A 21919-nucleotide genomic window follows, 5' to 3' on the forward strand; every position below is an offset into this window, starting at 1 on the left:
CAGCTATGTGCAAGAGAAACGCTCTACAGCTGTGTTATCACTTCAGTCCCCTATGAAGTATTCTTACCATAATAGTATAATCTCAATCTAACCAAGTCTTTAGTCCAAATTTTAGTTTTATAGGAAATAGTTGTGGCACGATGATTCCAACAGTCCCTAATGAGCCTTTTGTTTGGTGCTGTTTTGTGTAATATATTCCCCCTCCAGTAATTTGCTACCAACCAACATAACTCCATAATGTTAAAGGGATATCATGTTTTTAGTATTTGACTTTGGTCCTCCTCTCAGACATGCCCTTGCTGGCTTTGATGAAGCAACCAGCTATAAAAAACAAAACAAACAAACAAAAAAAAAACCCAGAAGCCTGCTACTGGTCTTTAGCCACCTAGAATATGGGGTGGCTAATTAACCTAACAAATATGAATAATTAACATAACAAATATGAATTTGTTAACTAAATTTGAAAAATGCTCCCTTTCAGGGCTAGAGCAATAACACAGAAGTTAGGGCATTGCCTTGCATGTGGTTGTTCTGGGTTTAATCCCATATGATCCCCAAGCACTGCCAGGAATGACTTTCAGAATAATAACTGAGTGCCGCTGTGATGTGGCCCAAAAAACAAAAAAGGAAAATGTCCCCTTCCCCAATCTTAGTCACCAGGATTCTTTATGGGAAATATGAAATTAAAACTGTGCTAAATCACAAAGTTTGGGGGGTGATTTGTTAAGAAGTAATAGGTTATTAATACAGGGTGAAAGGGTTGATATAGATATGTTTTACAAATATAAAATGGAAGTACTTAACATTCCAGCCTGGACTAGAGACTTTAAATTCAATATCTTCATTTAGTCTGAGCCACAATGTATGGTGCTCAGGTGCTACTCACAGTGCTTCTCTGCAGTTCCAGACGTTGAATTCTGATCTCCCACAAATAAATCATAACTGCAGTCCTTTGAGCTTTGTCCCTGGTTTATATTTTTATTGAACCGTATAACTTGAGTATAAGCCGAGTTTTTCTGGCACAAAATTTGTGTCCACAGTCGCAGCTGAGCTGAAGAGGTAGGCAGCTGAACTAAACTGTATGCCAGTTTTTGTTTGTTTTGTTGTTTTTTTGTTTGTTTTGCTTTTTTGGATTACACCTGGTGACGCTCAGGAATTACTCCTGACTATGCATTCAGAAATCGCTCCTGGCTTGGGGGACCATATGGGCCGGCCAGGTATCGAACCATGGTTAGCACGTGCAAGGCAAATGCCCTACCACTTCTTGTTCCATGACTCGGGCCCCAGCCACTGAACTATTTTACCCACAATATTCTGCGCTTTGTATGAGACTGACAGCAGTGATGATATCTGCGAACTCAGTGATGATGACAATGTCTATGCTGATACCTTCACATCACATACAGCTGAAGCTCTGTTTGGACATACAAATGAGGAGGAGGAGGAGGAATCCAGTTTTGCAGGATTTTAACCTTTGTGATTTAGCTTGATGATCTGTTAAGCTACAGTTTTCTGCACTTTACTTATAGTTTTAAAGATATTGTTACTAGTTTAATTTTTCTTCAGCAATATTGAAAAACATTGAACCTGATTCCTCAATTATTGTAATTGTTTTGGGTGTTTTCATTTTTGAAATTTACCAGTGGCTGCTGCATTTTCCACCTTGGCTTATAGTCAAGTGACTGTTTTCCCAGTTTTTAGGGTAAAATTAGGGGTAAAAATTAGGGTAAAAATTAGGCTTATACTTGAGTATATACAGTAATTATTCTAGATTAAGAAATCACACAGGCTTAGGGAGACAGCTCAGTGGTAAAGTGCATGCCTACCTAGAATGAGTAAATAAATCAGATTTGGCACTACTGAGCGCCACAGGCTATTGTTACATGTAGCCCGATAATAAAATGGGCCAGAGCAAAAGTGGTAGTACAACGGGAAAAGTGTGTGTCTTGCATGTAGTCAACCTGGTTTCAATTGCTGGCTCCACACACACATATGATCCCATGGTCCTCTATTACCAGGAGTAAATTCTGAGCACAAAACCAAGAATAAGCCTGAGAGAGGGGCTGGGGGCATTACAAACAGACTAGAGGGCATGCTTTCTATCCAAGAGGACTGGGTTGTATCCTGGCACTGCATGGTCCCATAGCACTACCAGAAGCAACCTTTAAGCACAGATCCTGGAGTAGTCCCAGAGCATGGCAGGTGAAGCCCGAAACAAAAAATTTAATAAAAGAAAGTATAGAAAATATAACTAGGTAACTAAAAACATTTCCTTTATAGACTTAATTACGAAGCTTCTTGGAAATTTAGTTTTCCTAGCATATTAATAAAATTTATTTAAAAATTATTTGTGAACAAATTATCATGAACAATTTTGTAACTACAGTGCTTAAGTTAATTATATTTAAAAAAAAGTTAAAAGAAAAAAATTGTTAGCAATGAAGCTTGAATATACCTGATATTAGGAAATTACTAATTCTGATACCTTAGTTATATATAACAATATTCTTTAAAATACCTTTATTCTTAAAAGGTGCATATAGAAGTTTGTGGTTGATTATTGTACATCCAAAGCTTTTATTAATTTGTTTTGGGGACCATACCCGAAAGTGCTCAAGGGTTATTCCTGGATCTGCACTCTAGAATTACTCCTGGCAGTGCTCAGAGGACTATATGAAATATTAGTCACTTTTTGCAAGGCAAGCACCCTACCTGCTATACTGTCTCCAACCCCTGTTCAGGCAAAGGTTTTAACACATGATTTCAGCTCCATGCAACCCTGGACCCAAGAAATGGAGGCATCATGCTGTTAGAGCCCTGTTACTCAAAATGGTCATTTCACTCCCCAGGTCAGGACCCTTCCCCTGCTGCAAAGGAAAGGCTGCAAGCTACCTTGGCTTGGCACTGCCCAGCCTGGTTGCCCAAAACTAAGACATTACAATATCATGTTGGGGTACTGTTTTGTTACTCAGCATTTCATTATGGTACCCCAGATTAGGATCACCAGTTTTTCATATCTGACTAAGAGCAAACAAAGATATCCTAACTTTAATCACCTAACAATACATCAACAAATTAAAAACTACTCCAGTCTGCAGAATTCACATTGGGAAAGCAGTGGAAAGAGAAACCCATATTTAGTGAGTGAACCTAATAATCCTGAAGATTCAACCAGTAAGAATCTGTTATATAATCTCTCTGATAAGGATTTGAAAAAGGAAATGTTGATTTTTAAGCTCAAAAAAAGAGAAATTAACAAATAACAAAGCACAAAGGTAAAATAACAGCAATGAAGAAACTACAAACAGCAATAATAGAACCAAACAGTTTGGTAGGTGAAATTGAAACTCTCTGGAAGACCTAGTTAAGGGAAAAACATCAGTGAGTTCCATGATGAGATGCAGAATATCTCCAGACAACAGACTGGGATACTGTATAATTTTCTACAGAAAAATATACATTAGAAATTGGAAAAAAAAGATTTTTAAAAGGTATAATATTGCTTAATCTCAATTGATTAACTTTTTTGTTTTGTTTTGTTTTTTGTTTTTTGTGCCACACCCGGCAGTGCTCAGGGGTTACTCCTGGCTGTCTGCTCAGAAATAGCTCCTGGCAGGCACAGGGGACCATATGGGACACCGGGATTCGAACCAACCACCTTTGGTCCTGGATCGGCTGCTTGCAAGGCAAACGCCACTGTGCTATCTCTCCGGGCCCTCAATTGATTAACTTTTTATATCAAGATGTCTAGGAAGCAGGGCCAGAGAGTACAGTAAATCGGATGTTTGCCTTGCAAGTGGCCAAACCAAGTTCAATCACAGGAATACCAGGAATGATTGCTGAATTTTAGATTCAGGAGTAAGCCCTGAATACTTCTGGGTGTGGCACTGAAAAATAAAAAAGTGATGTCTAAAGATGAGACATTGCAAATAATCCTCTACATATTTTTTCACAAAAGTCTCAGACACATATACCACTACTAAGGAAATTATATCCCAAGGGTTTGTTTTTCTTTTAATTTTGTTTTTACAATTCTTCCATCATTTAAGAGAGGTATATAAATTTTTATCCTTTGCTCTTATATTTGCTTTTTATGCACTGTTCTCAGCTAGGCACAAGGGAAAAATAATCAATGTATGGTTAATTCTTATAAAAGAGACAGTAATTACTAGTTCTTTTGCAGGTAACTTAAAATACAACATGAAGGATATTAACCAAGACAGTCATCACTGGAGGGCGTTTGGCAACACGTATTAAGTCTAAACAGTTAACTCGACCCATCTATAAATGTATCCTAAGGAACTAGAGATTTACCATTGGAAGAGTAGGAATTGAAAAAAAGGAATTTACCACAGTATTACTTAATACATGAAAATGGGAAACAATGCTAATTAATAGGATATAGTATAGTATATTTATTAAGGTTTGGCAGAGTTAGAACAGTGGGTAGGCACTTGCCTTTTATATGGTCAACCAAAATTCTGAGACCTACAAGGAGTGATCACTGAGCAGAGCCAGGAGCAAGCCCTTGGTAGTTGGGTGTGATAAATTAAAAAGTGTACCTCAAGCTACTAAAGTGATAATCCCATAAAATTTACTTAAAACAAAGGAACTGGAGCAATGGCGCTAAGCGGTAAGGCTTGCTGGTGCTAGCCTAGGATGGACTGCGGTTCGATCCCCCGGCATCCCATATGGTCCCCCAATGATATCTGAGTGCAAAGCCAGGCGTAACCCCTGAGCATCACCAAGTGCGACCCAAAAAAACCAAAACCAAACAAACAATAAAGCTTACACATCTTTTGCTGCTTATCTACTGATAAGCCACAAAACATTGAAGCATATTGTATTAAAAATGGTGGGATTACAGGCAATTTTAGTTTTTTTGTGTCTTGTCAAACAAAATTCTTTTCTGGGGTGTGGGGGAGGCCAGAGTTACTCCTGGCTCCACACCCAGAAATCACTCCTGACAGGCTGAGGGGACCATGTGGGATGCCAGGGATTGAAGCAGGATTCACTGCATGTGAAGCAATACCAACTGCACTAACATTCCAACTCACCAATGCTTTTTAAAAACATTTATTTTGGGTCACTTTGAGGTGCTCAGATATTGCTCTTGGCCATGCTCAAGACATAATGTAGTGTGAGGAATAGAATTCAGTCCTCATGTATAAAAAACAAATACTAGGGGCAAGAGCTATAGCACAGCAAGCAGAGCATTTGCTTTGCATGTGGCCGACCTGATTTCAATCCCCAGCATCCCATATGGTCCCTGGTGCCTACCAGGAGTAACCTGAACACTGCCAGGTATGGCCCCAACGTAACAAAACAAATAATAAGACCCACCCTAAAGCATCCCCCTATAATAGTAAGCTCTTTGAACTAATTCTCAAGCCAAATCCCTTACATTTTAATCCTATTTTACCACCTAAATCCCAATTAAAAAAAACAAAAACAAAAAAATCATAAAACTACAGAGTCCTACTGAAACCAGAGTATTCTTTCAAGCAATTGTATTTTGAGGTTTTTTTTTTTGTTTTTTTTTTGCGTGCTCGGGGATCAAACACAGGTCAGCTATATACACTACCCACTGTAAATTCAATCTTAACCAAGATTTATAATTCATAGATACCCAATCTTTCTAAAATACTGAATAAAGTGCTTGTCCTAGCAATCACATGCTAGACCCAATAAAGCAGTGTAATGCAATAGAACTAGAAGGATGATGCTCAACTTTGCTTTGGGGTCATGCTTGGTAATACTCAGGACTTATTTCTGATGGGGGTCAGGGGAACATATAGGGTGCCAGGGATCTAACCTGTGTCAGCCATGTGCAAGACAAGTGCCCAACACACTGTACACTTGTTTCTGGTGTCCCTGAATCAAACTCCTAATTTTGCTCTTTAATCCTATCTTGATGACCTAAATCTCAATTCAAAAAAAAGTAAACCACGGATCCTATTGAAATTACAAAGTGTCTAAAGTTTAACTACAGACCAGAAAATCACAATTTAATATATAGTAAAGTGCAAATTCCTCTTGTATTTTACCTACTTGTCTCTGAGGTTTCAAAACTTTTTTTCCTGAATATTTTCCAACCATTACATTAGTTGCTAGGCTGTCAGATATAATTTTGTGATTCTGTTCTCCTGAAAATATAGCAGTTCCATACAGTTTCCTCCCCATCTCTTACCATAATTCATTATATTATACTTACTTTCATAAAAACTTCTATCATCACTCTTTACTAAAGTGGTTTTGAGAATTTAACATCAAAATGATAAACACACTGACAGGACCGCCGTAGGGGCTCAAAACTACTAATATCATATGAAGGCAGGCTCTGGATGTGCAAATGGCATCAATTGATGAACTTCTCTAACATCACTTTCTAATAAAATGCAACACAGTCCAAACTCCCTTTAATAACATGGAAATGACCAAAAACAAACAAAAATTAAAAGTGTAATGAATAGTAGTTACTTCTAATAATGAAGGCTAATTGGAGTCACATTATCTATCTAAATTAATTTGATGTTTCATCTGAATTGATGCACAGCCCATAAAACTTAGTAATTTCCTTGTACTTCATCTAAAAATGTGCTATCAAGTAAATAGATTTTCTATTTATAAAATTATGTTTATAAATTATATAGGATATAATATAAAACACATTTAATTAAAATTTTTGCAAAGGAGTCACCATAAAATATCACCTTGAATTCTATCTATACTATTGAAGGAAACCAGAAATGAATACACTCAGAACAGAAATCAGAGACAATGAATAACAGTCAATAGTTTAGGGCACATAAGCAGAAAAAACTATATTGTATAAATAAAAGTCCTGTTTTCTTCTCCTGTGCAACTAAGTAAATATGACCCCATGTTGCTGATTATAATTCATTCTTAATTTGTCTCCAAACTCTCAAAACCCTACCCATATTACACAGGAAAACCTCACAGTTCATCAGTGCAAAAATTTTATTATATTTTTGTTTCCCCCTCCCCATTACAATATTTGAAATTTTTCTTAATCCACGCATTTTGCCTTTTATCATTTGTCATCAATTATGTAAAATGTGAGAAAAAACTAATCAATTTAAAATCTTGCCCTCTTCCCCACTGTTACAGCAAATTTAGGATAAGTCTACAGCATTCACTTACTTTAGCTGGTTCTGAAACTGAGGCATATTTTTTAATTTGGGAATCAACACCTAAAGATTTGGCTAATTGTACAGCATTTGTATCATCACTGATAAGTGTCCCAAGAGCCACAAGAAGTCTAAATGTGGCTTCGAGGTCTTGTACAACTTCCAGGATTGTACTAATTACAGATAAGCATTGAGCTTTCCCTTCAATGTTATGGTCTATATGAAAACAAACAGAATAGTTCAGGGTCAATGTAGCCAGAGCAATGTGAATGTTCTTATTGCTCCCTGATTTCAGCTCTACTGCATGAGACATTAGTGATTCTCGCTGAGACATCATGAGCTTTTGTCCTGCCTGGCCAACAAAACAATTGCAAAAAGTCCTGAGAGCAAGCAGCTGATTTGCTGGCCTTCCTTTAGGATTCAGGAGATGGATAAGATGACTGCTGAACTGAGCTCCTTCCTTTTCATTGCAGAAGTTCTCATTCACACTGGGATGCTTAATTGACAACCGAAGAATATCAAGTGCAGGAAAGACAATATCTATTAAAAAGAAAAAAATCATTAATATTTATAAAAATCCAGAAAACTCCTATGATTATTATTCCATTTTTAAGGATTTTATTTTCTTGTTACAAAACGAACATATTACTATTTCATAAAATGTTAGAAAAAACCATGTATCGGCCTTATAAAATATTTATGCTTGTGAAACAGATGCTGATTTTTCCTATTTGTAGAAACTAGATTATTACCACAGGTTCATACATGCTTTAAAAAAAAACAGATCAACGAAAAAAATCAATGGCTGAGTGCGTGTTTTGCATGCAGGAAAACTGAGTTGGTCCCTGGCACTTGAGCACTGAGGCAGCACGAGTAGCCCCCAAGCACTGCCAGGTGTGAACCAAAATCCAAAAATAAAGTTAAAAAAACATGTAAATATTCTTGAGTTACTAAATAATCTAATACACAGTGACTAGTCACAAACCCTTATAAAATGAACACAGGACATGGCTCTGAAAAGTTCTATTAGGAGTTAAAGCACTGGCTCTTGCACAGTCATCCCCCCAGCCTGAATCCCAGTACCAGTACCACACAGATGGTCCCTTACCAACTATCACCTCTGGATCATGCATTGCCAGGTGTAGCCTAAAACTCACCCCCACCTAAAGGGAAAGAAAATTTCAAAACATAGACTAAAAAATTGTTCTAAGAATTAACTAGATATCACCTGAATCTACTAAACAGTATTTTTGTTCGTTTGGTTGGTTGTTTTGGGGCCACACCTGGCTCTGTAATCAAAAATCGCTCTTGGCAGGCTTGGGGGACCATACGGGTCTGGCAGGAATTGAACCTGGTTCGTCCCAGGTCTGCCATGTGCAAGGCAAATGCCCTACCAGCCCCTACTAACATACTTAACAGCAGTAAAAATAAGGAAACTAGGAATTATGTATTCTTTATATAAAAAAATAAGAGACCACCAAGAGTGAAAAGACACACCTGGATGAAAATTTAATATTTAGTTAAAAAAAGTAAGTAGGGCCAGAGAGTTTACACATGCATGATGCACAAGGCCCTGAGTTAGGTCCCCAAAAATACATGGCCCCAGAATACAAATAGCTGTAATACTTATGATCCTCAGCAGGAGAAAAAAAAAAGCCAAAAAACTTATAGCACATATCCACATCCTAGAATTAAATGGTCAGAGTTTTTTTGTATACCTCACTCACAAATGCTCTGAACAATGGCATATGTATGGTTACATTAATTACCTTCAGATTCTTTTTTTGTTTTGGGGCCACATATGGTGACCTTCATTACTCCTGGCTCTGTGCTCAGATATTACTCCTGGCAGGCTTGGAGGACCAAATGGGATACCGGGCATTGAATCCAGGTTGATTATGTGCAAGGTAAATGCACTAACCCATTGTGCTATCGCTCTGGCCCCTCTTCATTCTCTTATGACATGTAATCAAATAAGAGCATAAATTACAGTAGAAGAGATATCTATGAAATCTATTACAATGTGAATTGTGACTTGGTCTAAATTTTACTAATTTAGAAACACCAATAATATTGTTAAATATGTAAAAATGTGCTTTCTGCACTTTGTTCACATTGTATTTATTGGTTTGGGGCCACAACTGATGATATTCCTGGCAGGGTACAAGGGATCATATGTATGGTAGAGATCAAACAGGATTGGCATCACATAAGTCAAGCACTTCAGCCCCTGTGTTATCTCTCTAGACCTTTACTGACATAGAAAAATAATCACTATACCTTCAGGCCAGTTGATAGCTTTCCACAAAATCTGAAGTTGCTGTGCTGTGGGTTTTTCTGAAGAACTATTACATATTAGAGACAGTATCTTTTCAAGAAGAATCAAGTCATCCTCAGTTAATTTCTTTTCTTCTGGCGCAGTTCCATTAAGTTCTTTCAATTTACCTACAACCGAAAACCAAAACTTCAAAATTCTCTTACTGACATTTTCTATAAATATAATTCAATAAAGATCATGAAAAATATGATAAGCTAAAGATAAGGCTCATGGGCATGTTTAGAGGAATCAGGGACGTCAGGGATCCTCACCTGTTATTCTTGGTTAAGGGCCTAGTGATATGGCGTTGCTTGTAGCACAACTCAGGACCCTTTCTTACTGGGTGAGCTTTTCCAAGTTTAAACCTGGCAGATTGATTGGGATAAAACCTGAGGCCCTTGGATTCTAATATGCACTACCTGAGCTATCTCTGCAGCCTCTTTCAGTAAGACAGTACATTATATCTGCAATAATTGTAAAAGCTTTTTAAAGGACTGGAGTGCAGTGGTGAGAGTATTTGCCTTGTATATGGCCAAGCAGGGTTCAGTCCTCAGCATCCATATGGTACCCTGAGCCTGCCAGGAGTGATTCCTGAGTACAGAGCCAGAGGTAACCTCTGAGAATTATTGGGTGTGGCCCAAAACACAAAAACTAACAAACAAATAAAAAAAGATTTTTCAAATAGAATCATGTCATATACACCCACATAGAGTTTAACTTCGTTGTTCCAATGAGAAAAAATTTAACACTTTGTTTTGGGGCCACACTCCACAGGTAACTCTCAGGGGTTACTACTGATTCTAAGGTCAGGAATGACACTGGGTCATACTTAGGGATGCCAGGGATTGAACCTGGGTCAGACGCATGCAAGAGAAGTGTCCTACCTGTTGTATTATCCCTCAGGCCCCTGAAAAGTTATGAAATTTTAATAACTTGTAATTACCTTCTGCCAACTTTACAATTATTAGTGACTTCATTTTTTAATAAATTCTTTAATTGAATCACTATGAGATAGTTACAAAGTTTCTTATGATTGAATTTCAGTCATACAGTGTCCAATACCCTTCACTAGTGTTCATTTCTCTTCAACAATGTCTTCAGTTCCTCGCCCACTCCCTCTCCTCCTGCCTGCTATGTGAGAAAACTACTTTATTGAAGTACACTTACCTAATATTTGTGTAGGGTTTGCCTGATCAAAACTGACAGCCTCCTTTTTCGGAAAATAAATATTCACTGTTTTAGATGTAGCTGATCGGTAGGCACTATTTCCTATTTTCAGAAGAGAAACTGATGAAAATCTTAAGCAGTGTTTTTTGTTTGTTTTGAGGCCATACCCAGTGGCACTCAGGGGTTACTCCCGACTCTGCATTCAAAAATTACTCCTGGCAGACTCAGGGACCATATGGGATGCCTGCATGCAAGGCAAACACTGGCCCACAGTCTAATTTTAATCGCCTAACTTTTCCCATTTATTATGATATATAATTATTCTGTGAACCCATAAAAGAACAGTCAATCTCAGAAAAGTTATTCACAAGATTATCTTTTATTCTCATAAAGCTTACAGAACTTGAACTTAAATACAAATTAATGTCTTTCAAATTTTGTTTGTTTTTGGGTTGTAGTTGGCAGTCCTCAAGGCTTACTCATGCCTCTATATAGAGGGATAACTCCTGTCATGTTTAGGTATAAAATCTGGGTTAGCTTTGTGTAGGCAAATGCCTTACCTGCTATATTGTATCTCCAACCAATTTCTTATCATATTTCTTTAATAATTTTTAAATTAAATTAGGGGCCAGAGCAATAACACAACAGATAGAGCATTTGTTTTACATGTGGCCAACAGGGTTTGATCCCCAGCATCTGATATGGTCCTTCAAGCCTGCCAATAATAATTTCTGAGCACAAAGCCAGGAATAACTCCTGAGTGCCACCTATGTGTCCCAAAAACAAAAACAAAGAAATGAGAAAAAAAAAAAACCCTGCAAAAACTTTGTGGGGCCAAAGGCATATGTTATCCCCTAAGCACTGCCAGAAGTAATTGCTGAGTACAGAGTCAGAAGTAACACCTGAGCATAACTAGGTGTAACCTAAAAATAAAAAACATAGAAACAAATATAGTACCTTATACATAGAAATATTTTTATAAAAGAACTTTCCAGCAAAATAAGTGAATAAAATATAAAAGAAAGCAAAATGACTGAAATTTTCCATTTCCAAGCTCCTCTAAGATATACTGAATTTTCTTTGTTTATTGCTAACTTCAATTATTCAGTAGGCATTGGTCAAAAATCCTTTCCAATAACATCTTAGTAAGACCCTTTAAGTTATATATTCTTGGAAGAGCCACAGTATTAGTTTTTGATACATGTTTTAAATTTCCTTCCTCCCATTCCCCTTATCAGGGTTTTTAAAAACTTGAAGCTGTTTGGATGTCATCACTTCAGGTGGCAATGGAATCAAAACCTTTAATAAAGCTCTTTAACCCAATGAGCTATCTTCTGTGCCCTTTCTTTTTCTTTTTTTTTTTTTTTGGTTTTTGGGCCATACCCAGTGATGCTCAGAGGTTACTCCTGGCTATGCGCTCAGAAGTTGATCCTGGCTTGGGGGACCATATGGGACGCCGGGGGATCGAACCAAGGTCCGTCCTAGGCTAGCGCTGGCAAGGCAGACACCTTACCTCTAGCGCCACCGTGCTGGCCTCTTCTGTGCCCTTTCTGATAGAGGTTCCTAAACAAAAGGAATGCTTTTGTGGGGCCAAATAGTAAGGGAGTTTGAACTAACTCACAACCTAAAACCACTGAGCTATCTTTCATTGAGCTCTTGTTATATCTCGCTCTCTCTATATCAAAACTTAAAATGGCACATGATAAAATTCAGCAAGGGCCAGAGAGATAGTACACATATAAGGCACTTACCTTGAATGAAGCTGACCCTGACCCCTCCTATAGTCCTCGATTACTGCTAGGAATGATTCCTGAGCCCAGCTTCAGGAATAACCCAAAATACAAAAAACAATCCCTCTTCCACAGTACTCCCATCAATTCTTTCCCAACAAATTAACAAACAGAAAACCTGTGATACTAGAGTAGAATGCCAGGTTTGTTTTCAATCCTGGATGATTCCCACGGGAAGATTATAAACTACCTTTGCTATGGTCTAAATCTAGCACAATATAAGCCTAAATTGAGAAGTTCTGTGATGAAGCAAAAACGCTTTTATAACTTTTATTTCCTAAAATGGCAAGAATTGAACCCACGAACTCATACTAAAAGGTGAGTTTTGTACCACTGAAGATCATTCCAGACCACTGGAGTACTTTTATTGTGTTTCGTTTCATTTTGTTTCTTACTCAAGGGCTATTCAGACATTACTCTCAGCTCATCGTACTGGTGCTCAGGAGACTTGTAATTCTGGGAATCAGACACTTGAAACTCTTGCATGCAAAGCTATGTACTCTCTTCTGGCCCCAAAGTATTTCTAAAAAAATTCTTCCAAATGTGTAATAAATAATAAATTTCTGAGAAAACTAAAGAAGCCAGGTTGAGAAGTTTGGTCTTGATTTATCTGATTATTATATAAAAAGTCCCCAAAGAAAGACACCAATTTCAGTCTTTCATTAAATGGAAGTTTTCATACATTTTGGGGGCCAATTTGCTTTGGATCACATCTGGCAGTACTCAAGGATCACTCTTTTTTTTTTTTTTTTTTGGTTTTTGGGCCACACCCGGTAACGCTCAGGGGTTACTCCTGGCTATGCGCTCAGAAGTTGCTCCTGGCTTGGGGGACCATATGGGACACCAGGGGATCGAACCGCGGTCCGTCCAAGGCTAGCGCAGGCAAGGCAGGCGCACCTTACCTTTAGCGCCACCGCCCGGCCCCTTAAGGATCACTCTTGGCAGGGCTCGAGAATCCCATGTGGAGCTTAAGATCTAACCCAGGTCAGGGCATGCAAGGCAAACACCCTACTTGCTGAAAATTACTCTGGCCCTTTTTTAAAGAAAAAACAAAATGAATAGAAACAAAGGTTATATACCTGTAAATGGGTCAACTCCAGCTGTGGTAGATCCCATACTTGCAGAACCAGGCACGTAACGACCACTACCTAAAATACAATAATACTCCTAGTAAACAAAGGTAACTGTATTACAAGGTTCAAAGTATTCCCTTTTAAATACAGAATAAGTTATTTCATATTATTCCAACTATGGTATTTTATATAGAGCAGGCTATATACATTTAATCTAGTCAAATGCTCTGAAGGTACTCAAAACTGTTAGTCAAAAAAGTAATTCTGAAATGAGAAAATAAACATTAAATGTCTCATACATTATACATGCTTAATAAATCACAAGAACATTCGTGGATTAGTGCGAAATTAAAGAGAATAACAAATAAAATCTAACACTATCCTAGTGCATTAAGGGCAAAGGAATTGCTAGCAAGCAAGCAGGACTGGCAGAAGTGAGACAAGTTAACAATTTGGGTTACTATGGCAGAAGCCTACTCTCACAGCAGAGATTAAACTGGTTATCTAATTAGATTGAGAAACTTACTTAAAAACAAAAAAGGATTGAAAAAATTAGAAGATGTTCAAAGCCTAGATTAGTCTTTGAGAATAAAAGGAATGAGTCATTTTGAAAGCTATAAATATAATATTTAGACCCTCTAGGTTTAGTATCTAGGAATTGGTATTGCTGGTGTAACTCAAGCAGAAAATACCAAACACAAACAAGATTAGTTAAAAGAATAAAAAAACAAAGTAAGTGGGTTTGCCGAGCTTTTTCTATGTAATAACTAGAACACAAACTCTCTCATATGCACATATTCAGTCATGATATAGATTATTATTCACACAATTTTAGAAGAATAAGGTGAATAACCAAGGCATTAAAGGCACTATATGGCAATGCTGTTTAACATTTTCCCAAGTATTATTCTCTGATCACTGGAATTAGTCTTTGGTCAACACACAGATTTTTAGAAGCTGCCCATATCATAATAACCTAGTGGTTTTCCTAGTGGCTTCACTTCTAAAACTCACTGGTAGAACTACTTAATAAACCATACTCAAGTGAAGATCAATGTATCAATACTTCAAAATCCTCACGAATATGTGTATAATCTCAATGGGTATGACTTTATGTCAGGTATTTAAAAAGGCATCTCAAGTGACTTAAAGATATTTGAGAATGACATATATCAGGGGAAAAAAGAGAATTAGGACATTGACCTTAAGCTGTAGCCAGATAGGAAAACCTTTTGGCCCCAGTGTTACTGATAAAACTGGGGGGAGTAACATCATTAATAACAGCTATCATATATTGAGAGCTTACATATTCCAGATTTTTGCTAAACATTTTATATATATCAAACCATATAATTTTAATAATAATCCAATATAGTAGGTGCTGCTATTTTTATAGTGTGGTCCTATATTCTATATTGTCCTATATTCTAATGTTTCTCTTAAAAAGTAGTATGCTACCTTGCATTATCAACATAATCACTCTACCTTCTGAATTACTGACATTGTGTGTAACAATGAGACATGCTCCAGTTATGAAGCTCAGGAGTATTCTTGATTTTGTTGGTATTGTTTGAAGGTTGGTATATTCTTTCTGGTCAAAAAATAAGGCCATCAATGAGATTCAGGAACTTGGTTGTTCTAAATTTAGAGCATCACTGTGCCTGAATATGCTGATCGAGAAATCCATCCTCTATCTACTCTTCATGTCCTTACTATCCGTTCAAATTGTACTGTTATCCAAGATTTGCTTCATAGCTTCATAGTCATAGTACCATCACAACACTTAGCTTGATAGTTGATTACTGTAGGATAATGGTAGCCAATGCACAGGGTGCAACTATTTTCATCTGAGCTATCAATTCATTCAAGGAGAAAGGAAATTCACTGACAGTATTTCACAACTGACTCAAGGTTGTGTGTTAGTTGAATTTATGGTTGACATAAAACTGCACATTGTCACTTTAGGAGAATCTGGAAATTTAACAGACTCCACAAATGTTATGAATTCTTTCCAAATTTGGCGTATTGTTCAGGAATGCTGGCTGAAGATCCAACCTCAGCATCACAAATTATACCAAAAGCTATTCTGAAAATAAAGAATTCTTCGGCTGCAATGAAGTCCAAGTCTGACATTTTTTTTCCAGTACTGGTGATGCCGAGGCATGCATACCTTGGTAAATAAAGTCACTTTGAGGAGATACAGCAACAGTTCCAGGGCTTCATGAAGGCCACTAATAACTTAGATTAGGAAGACTAATCCTGGATTGCTGTGTGGAATGCCTCCTTCCAGGCTAAGGCAAAATATGCCTGGGCAGACTTCTTGATTGTACTGCTGCATCCAGTATCAGGGATTCACATGGCTCCTCTGTTCGTGAAGCAGCTCGCCAGTGATAGCACTCATGCTGTGTCTTGGCTGATGGGTTCCCCTATTATCTAATTTCACAGATAAAAAAAATAGGCTCAGACAGGTTAAGCAACTTGCCGACTTCTCAATGCAAGTAAATGGTAGAGCCAGAGATTGTACCAAGTCTGTCTGACTCCTACGCTCTTAATACCTATGCTTTTAACTACTCTGCTCGGCAAAAAGTACCACTGAAGAAAATGATGAGCTTATTAATACTTAAAGTCATGAGGAAAGCTACAAAATCCCCCAGGAAAAAGCAAAAATCAAGAAGTTAAAGGAGATTTGTCAATCTAGAGAATCATCAATTATGATTTAGATCCAAACTGTAAAGCCATATAAATGCTATACAACTATCACACAAATGAATTAAATCAAAACTGCACCTCACCTGTAAAAGGGTCTGCTGCTGCAGGCACTGTGTTAGAAGATCCAGAGGAAGTACCAGGAACATACCGACCACCGCCTGTACACACAAAGAAAAAAATAGGCCAAAATTTAAATTCCACAAATAGCAAAAAGCTCACAGTAAGAATTTTGATAAAAAACAGAAGAGCAAGACCGTCACATAATAGAATAAAAATCTTGGAAATCGTTTAATTTGAAAGACTAGTGAGAAATTAAAATTTCAGTGAGAATCAAAGTTCCATCTTAACTTTGACACATTTGTCCTAGGTCCTTCACTTAAATATTAATATGGTTAAGAATTAAACTATAAAGAGATTTTACAAGTCCAGTCTTTACTACATAACATATACATATAGGAACCCTTATTTCTATATGCTTTATTTTTTTTTGTTTTGTTTTTTTGTTTTTGGGCCACACCCAGCGATGCTCAGGGGTTACTCCTGGCTGTCTGCTCAGAAATAGCTCCTGGCAGGCACGGGGGACCATATGGGACACCGGGATTCGAACCAACCACCTTTGGTCCTGGATCGGCTGCTTGCAAGGCAAACACCGCTGTGCTATCTCTCCGGGTCCTATATACTTTATTTCTAATACTCTAGAATTCCTACTGTTTTTTGTTTTTTTTTTTAACATTCGTTTTGTTTTTGTTTGGGGGGCCACACCCAGTGACACTCAGGGGTTACTCCTGGCTGTGTGCTCAGAAATCACTCCTGGCTTGGGGAACCATATGGGATGCCAGGGGATCGAATTGCAGTTCATCCTAGTCAGCCGCGTGCAAGGCAAATGCCCTACTGCTGCGCCAACCCTCCAGACCCTTTCTGTTGTTGGTGTTTTTTGTTTTTCGTTTTGGTCACACCTGGCAGCCTCAGGGGTTACTCCTGGCTCTGCACTCAGAAACCACTCCTGGCTAGCTCGGGGGATATGGGATTGGCTGCATGCAAGGCAAACACCCTACCACTGTGCTATCTCTCCAGCTCCCTGCTATAGTTTTTGTAATAAAAGCCACAGGCATGAAACGATAATCTTTTTTATCATTTCTAAAAGTCTGAATTTGTTAATTCATGTGTCAAACAGGTACATTCAATACTTTGGATCCAAAAGGGAAGACTAAGTGCATCTACCAAAGCTTACCAAGTAGTGAAGAAAATGTCTATAAGCACAAGTTACACAGATTTCTAAGTATACACTTAAAATTGTGTTATGTACATGAATGTTTTGTTAGAACCTCTAGGAAAATAATCAAATGTAACTATATAAAGATAGATGTAAAGATTCTTTTAGTTTCAAAGAACACACAAAAAAAGGTCAAATAGTTGTTATATTTCCTAAGCAAACTGATTAATATCAGATATCTTATGAAAAATAGCTTATGCAATATTTTAATCATGCCTTTTGTTTTTTGGTAGATTGGAGGGGTTGGGCCATACTGGTAGGTACTTAGGGCTTACTCCTGGTGGTCCTCAGTGGACTATATGTGGAGCCAGAGTCTAGACCTGAGTAATTCACATGCAAGTGTCTTGTCTCCTACACTATCTCTTTGTCCTCATATTCAGTCTTTCTAATACAAATATCTAAGTAATAAACCCATTAACCACTGGCCCACACTTGCCAGGAGGGACCCAATGGCCTCCTGAGACCTGCTTGGGAATTCTCAAAAACTATGTGTCAGAGTGAAATCTTACTGTTTTTAAACAAGCAGCTAATTCTAAGGAGTGATTAAATGCATCTAAAATGGGGAGAAAAATCAGCATTTATGGAACACTTAATATAATATAAATCCTACCTTACCTGTAAATGGATCTGAAAAATTGGTATTCCCAAGTCCCAACATTTGACCTTTTGTATTATCGATAATAAATTTAGCCACTTGATCCAGAAACATAGGATTCAAATCATTCTTCTGCAAGAAGTTGTATGCTGTTAACCAGGGATCATCACTGATGTTATATGGCAATTTATAAGATGGTCCACCTTCATTGACATCAATTGAAAAAACATAATCGAATTCCTTAAAACAAATATAAAAAGGAGATAATTGATTATTAATTTATCTGTTCATATTTTAATGACACATATACACAGATGCATTACGGACTTTAACAACTATACTGTTTCAAAAGTGTTCATAGTGCAATGTTAAATCCTACTTAGCATATAACGAATAATAGCAACTATCTGCATATGCTATAAAATTCTTATTTCACTAGAGGTGAAGTTTGGGAATAGGCTACATCTTAATTCCATGGCAAAAGAAAATATTTCAGTAGCTGATTTCAGGGTCTTGTATTAGTCATTACCATGCCTCAGTCAATAAAACATGAAAATTGTCAGCATCCCTCATTTCTTGTCGAGTTAACTATGGCACATCCTTGAAGAATTAGACAAAAGATGACACACACTCCTATACCCAATGATTGGGGAATAGCATAATTCCTAGACAAAAATAAGTATGCCTATCTAATGTAGCTCTCCATAAGTGAAAAAGTTATATTAAGTTTGCTTATAATAGGGAAGAAAATCCCTTCAAGCAAATAAATTGTGCAGATGAACAGAAAAGAAAGCCTTTAGTTTACTGCTTTAAGACAGAGGTTCCCAAACTCATTTGGCATACTACCATCTCATCATAAATTATTATTATTCATTAGTCCCTTAGCAATCTACCTTCTTTAAAGAAATGAAAGTGTTCCCTACTACAAGGTCCCCTGGATGATTTTTCTGCCCCACCCACCAAGAGCTGGTATTGCACACATTAGAAAATATATTTAATGATAAAGGTGGAGAAAAAATAAAAGACAACATACTTTCCCTTCATATAAAACTTTTCCAGAAGTTTGCTGATTAGCACCCGATGAGCCAACAACGTCACCAATTTTTATCCACCTTCCTTCACTAACACTCCACTGATAGGCTTCAACTTTCTCCCCATCTCTGATTAGACGAGTCTGACCTTCTCTAGAACCTTAAAATAAAAAAATGTGTGAATCAAAGATAGAATGACAGGGGTAAATTTCAGAAATATTTAGCTAGGAAAAAAATTCATATAAATATTTATACAACAGAATAATATATATTTTGGCTTTAAAGAAAATTTTATTAAACATATTTTTAATTAAAATTCTACTAGAAAGTGAACAAAAATGCAAAACAAGGTTTGTTTTTCAAGCACACTTCTCTCTTTCTCTCTAATTATAACTTCCTAAGTAAGTTTCAATAAAAAATATCTTGCTTCACCAAGAAATAAAAAAGTAAACACATCCTAAATGATAAAAAAAAATATAAAATGATTAAAGGGAAACTTTACAATAATTATATTTTATATTTTTATCCTTTTTGGGGTCATTTTCAGTTGCTCTGTAAAATACTAGGAGACCTTGTGGTACAGGAATAGAACATACAAGTCTCCTGTATTCTCCCCCCCCCCCACCTTTTTTTTTTTGCAGACATACAGGTTTGCAAAGCCTGTGCTGAGCCACTGAGCTAGCTCCTGCCTTAAAACTTTATGAAAGAAATTTTACTAAAATACTATTAACTAACAAATAAGTTGGGCTATTAAAAATAATATGTTATTCTTAAATGTCTTTTTGTATTTTGTGAGTAAATGAGTATTCTTCTAGCTGCTCAGCTGAAAAAATATATATCCATATAAATGAATCTGATTACTTGCTTGCTCTTAACACACAACTGCTTCAGCATATTCTGTCAGTTCTATCTTTAAAGTGTATCTAGAAAACCAACTCATCTCTCCATTCCCAACACGATCGACCAATACAAGCCACTAGTGATCAGACAAACTGACTCAATAGTCCCAGTATACTCTATGTTTAACCCAGAAACTACAGAAATCCATTGAGAAGTTTAAGGAAACTCTTGTGTGACCATCCATCTCAGTCAGTTACAGCTTATAAAAGGTCAAATACAGTATATTCACTCTCTAACTTCTGACCTCATCGTCCAGTACTCTTTCCCTAATCCCACTGTTCCACTTTAGCCAAGGAGTTTGCCCTGGCTAACTTTGCTATATATAATACCCTTCACACAAATATTGGTCAATTGGCGCTGTTGTGTCCTTAAGAGGCAGCTCCAGAGATGCATATCCTATTCCAAAAGACAGCTAGAGATGTCTTGCTTGATAGAGCATAATTTAACCTTCTTGTATCTTGTAGTAATTGAAAGCTACACAGTGAGTGATGACCAATGAAATCTAGATTCAAATGATAAATGTCAGTTTGAAGACTAATTAATCATCCTCTACCTTACCTTCTAGCCCTGTCTGGTGGATAAAAATCTATAATCAGGTAACCATGGAAGGCACAAGTTGAAGGTACTGGCTTCAATTAGTCTGGGCCCCTATATCACCATGGTAAAAAATTATCCCATAAAATAGTTCTATCCTGCCCTACCACAAACCAAATTTTAAACATGCAAAAAATTAGGTTCTTGAGGCTGAAGCAATTGCATAGCAGATAGGGCATTTGCCTTGCAAATGGCAGACCCGAGTTTGATCCCTGGCATCCTATATGGTCTCCCAAGCCTTCTCAGAGTGATTCCTGAGCACAGAATCAGGAATAACCTAAGCATCGAATGTAGACCAGAAACTAAAAAAAAAAGGGGGGGTTATTAATCTAATTAATCTAATATAGCAGCTGCTATAATGTTATACATTTCCTGACTATTGCATTTAAGCTTATAAAACAACCATAACCCTTTAATTTTCTCATATTTCTTATCCTGTGATAAATTAATAGGTTCACATGTTTACAGTTCTTTCTTTGCACATACCCAGCTGAGGTCAGGGATGACTCCTGCTGAGGCTGGAAAGACCATACGGGGTGCTGGGTGATAGAAACTGGGTCTGCTGTATGCAAGGAAAATGCCCTGCCCAGCACATAGTAAAAATGTATTCATCTATTACAAAAATCACTGTTTGCAGTATTAGGGATTAAACCCTGGGCCTCACACAAACAAGTGCTATATGACCAAGTTGGCCCTTCTTTTGTCCATTAAAATACAAACATTAACACAAAATCAAAAGACAAATAATTATATACTATAGAATTATAAAATTTGACTCTAAGGATGTCACAGAAAGATTCAAGAATTCCCAGATCCTTGAACAAGCTCTGAAAATGAACAACAGAAAGGAGTAAAGATCTAGCCAATACAAGATTTCATTAGTGACAATAACCACCATCTAGTTTTATTATTATTTTTAAAATTGCTAGGGAATGAGGAGACACAAAGTGATAGTATAGCAGGTATGGCACTTGCCAGGTTTAATCCTTAGCATCCCAGCACACAGCCAGGAGCAAATTCTGAGTGCAGAACCAGAAATAACCCCTTAGCATTGCTGGGTTTGGCACCAAAAATAAAAAATAAAACCAAATAAAAATTGCTGTGGGGTTTATGCAATGCCAGGGATGGTCTGGCAGTCTGTGAGGCATATTCATTTATACTCTACCAGTGAGCAACACTCCCCTTCACATCCTCTGATTTTAAACTTAAATGACCCACAATTCACTAAGCAGAAATTACTTATTTTTAAGTCTGTCAACCTCTTCCAGAGTTTCCAATCAACCAAAAATCATTATGGCATGTCTTCTAAGCGTCTAGGA

The 21919-nt window shown here is 37.1% G+C and overlaps 1 protein-coding gene across 1 annotated transcript in view; it reads right to left on the minus strand.

Moving 5' to 3' along the window:
- Nucleotides 1–6963: 6963 nt before the first annotated feature.
- PLAA (phospholipase A2 activating protein) overlaps nt 6964–21919 on the minus strand; it is a 36121-nt gene continuing 21165 nt past the window's right edge. Inside the window, exons 8-14 of the mRNA XM_049771073.1 lie at nt 19109–19266; nt 18096–18315; nt 16291–16365; nt 13505–13573; nt 10636–10737; nt 9432–9596; nt 6964–7691 (exon numbers count right to left, since the gene is read on the minus strand). Coding sequence (XP_049627030.1) covers nt 7126–7691; nt 9432–9596; nt 10636–10737; nt 13505–13573; nt 16291–16365; nt 18096–18315; nt 19109–19266 — 1355 coding nt within the window. The 3' untranslated portion in view covers nt 6964–7125. The remainder of the gene's footprint in view (nt 7692–9431; nt 9597–10635; nt 10738–13504; nt 13574–16290; nt 16366–18095; nt 18316–19108; nt 19267–21919) is intronic.

This window comes from Suncus etruscus, chromosome 1 (genome assembly GCF_024139225.1).
Source record: "Suncus etruscus isolate mSunEtr1 chromosome 1, mSunEtr1.pri.cur, whole genome shotgun sequence".
Lineage (NCBI taxonomy): Eukaryota > Metazoa > Chordata > Mammalia > Eulipotyphla > Soricidae > Suncus > Suncus etruscus.